This window comes from Cryptomeria japonica, chromosome 11, assembly GCF_030272615.1.
Source record: "Cryptomeria japonica chromosome 11, Sugi_1.0, whole genome shotgun sequence".
In the NCBI taxonomy this organism is placed as follows: Eukaryota; Viridiplantae; Streptophyta; class Pinopsida; order Cupressales; family Cupressaceae; genus Cryptomeria; species Cryptomeria japonica.
In genome coordinates this window covers 422217969-422219363 of record NC_081415.1, presented here as the reverse complement: position 1 = coordinate 422219363, position 1395 = coordinate 422217969, and the positions used below count along the sequence as shown (strand labels likewise).

Sequence of the window (1395 nt, the reverse complement as noted above, 5' to 3'; positions counted from 1 at the left end):
GCGTGCCCTCGGGTTTGCAAGTCATACACCTGTTGCCTCATCCAGCATTTGGTCTTTGTTCTCCTCATCTACTAGTATTATCCCCAGGATCCCTCCCTTTTCTCCAAGCACCCTTTCTTTGACCACTCCAACCCAGTTTCAAACTAGCATGACTCTTGTTCCTTTCATCCCACCTCCGAGAGCTCCTTTCGCAAAACAAGTGATCCCTTCCCCATTAGAATTTCTACAGTATGCGGATTCGGCCAAGCTCGCCCGAGCTCAGAGGGCACAGAGAAGGAAGGTTAAAGATTCATAGAAGCCCGCAGAGTCCTGCATCTAGACCGTCTTCAGGGAAGATCAGTAGAATTTGTTGTTTGCGGCCATGACACCCAATGTTGTCAAGCCAGCCAATCAAATGTGGCCCGAGGATTATTCTATGCATGTCATTGGCATCAATCTAAGTAGAGCCTGACCAAAAGATAGGGTGGAAATTATGGAGGAGTCACAGAAGGTGGTGTCCTCGGACTATCTAAAGCGAACCTGTCGCCTGGAGAAGATCACAGTTGAGCTAGAAAGAATAAAAGCTACAAATGAGCAACTACTGAAAGAAGGAAAAGCTAGAGAAACAGAGATGACTCGTCTACAATCTACGATACTCCAGGAAAAGAGTGAGACAAACAAGCTCCATAATAAATTAAAGATCTTTGAGGGTCAACTACGAGCGGAGCAGTCTGCTAGAAACACAGTAATCAAAGAATTATATGATAAAACACAGGATTTATTTCGCGTACAAGCTGCTTCTTCAGATATGGCTCAGGTTCAAGCTCAATTGTAGGAAGCCATCGCAGAGAAAGAAAAAGAACATCGAGAATTGATTAGCATCCAAAACCTTCTCGCAGCAAAAAAAGCCGCAAAACATAGCTTTGCAGGATCTCCATATTTTGAAGACTCAATCCGCTCAGGAGCTTCATGAGTCTAAAGCAGTCGTTGAGAATCAGCAAGCAGAAAACAAGCGACTACAGGAAGTAGCACAAGATAAACAGACTAAAGCAATAGTGTTGCAGCATCAGGTAGCAAAACAAGCAAAGGATTTGAAAGAAATGCACGAGAGGTTGGAATCCAAAGAAGATGAGGTGGAGCTACTTTCAAAACCACCGGATTCCCAGCCTGTTCCCCCGCAGACTTCACCTATCTAGTGCAGGGGCTTCATCATGTGTATAGGGAAAAGATAAAACAATTCATTTCCATCCTGGAACCGACTCTGAGGTTCTTAATAGTTTCCTGTGGTTTATGTGCTAAGGTTGACCCTTTCATTGAGCACGCCATGCATCGGCCCCTAAAGTCTTTGAGGCTCATAAGTTAGTCAATTGGCTTTACACCATTCTTCCCTAGACTTAATTGCAGCGGGAATCACAA

General features: G+C 44.4%; 1 protein-coding gene across 1 annotated transcript; it reads left to right on the top strand.

The window, feature by feature from the left end:
* The first annotated feature begins 472 nt into the window (after positions 1-472).
* On the top strand, positions 473-1175 carry LOC131860229 (uncharacterized). Its single transcript, XM_059214613.1, has 2 exons — positions 473-796; positions 879-1175. Exons 1-2 carry the CDS (start codon positions 473-475, stop codon positions 1173-1175), a joined length of 621 nt encoding a protein of 206 aa, XP_059070596.1.
* The last annotated feature ends 220 nt before the right edge of the window (positions 1176-1395 follow it).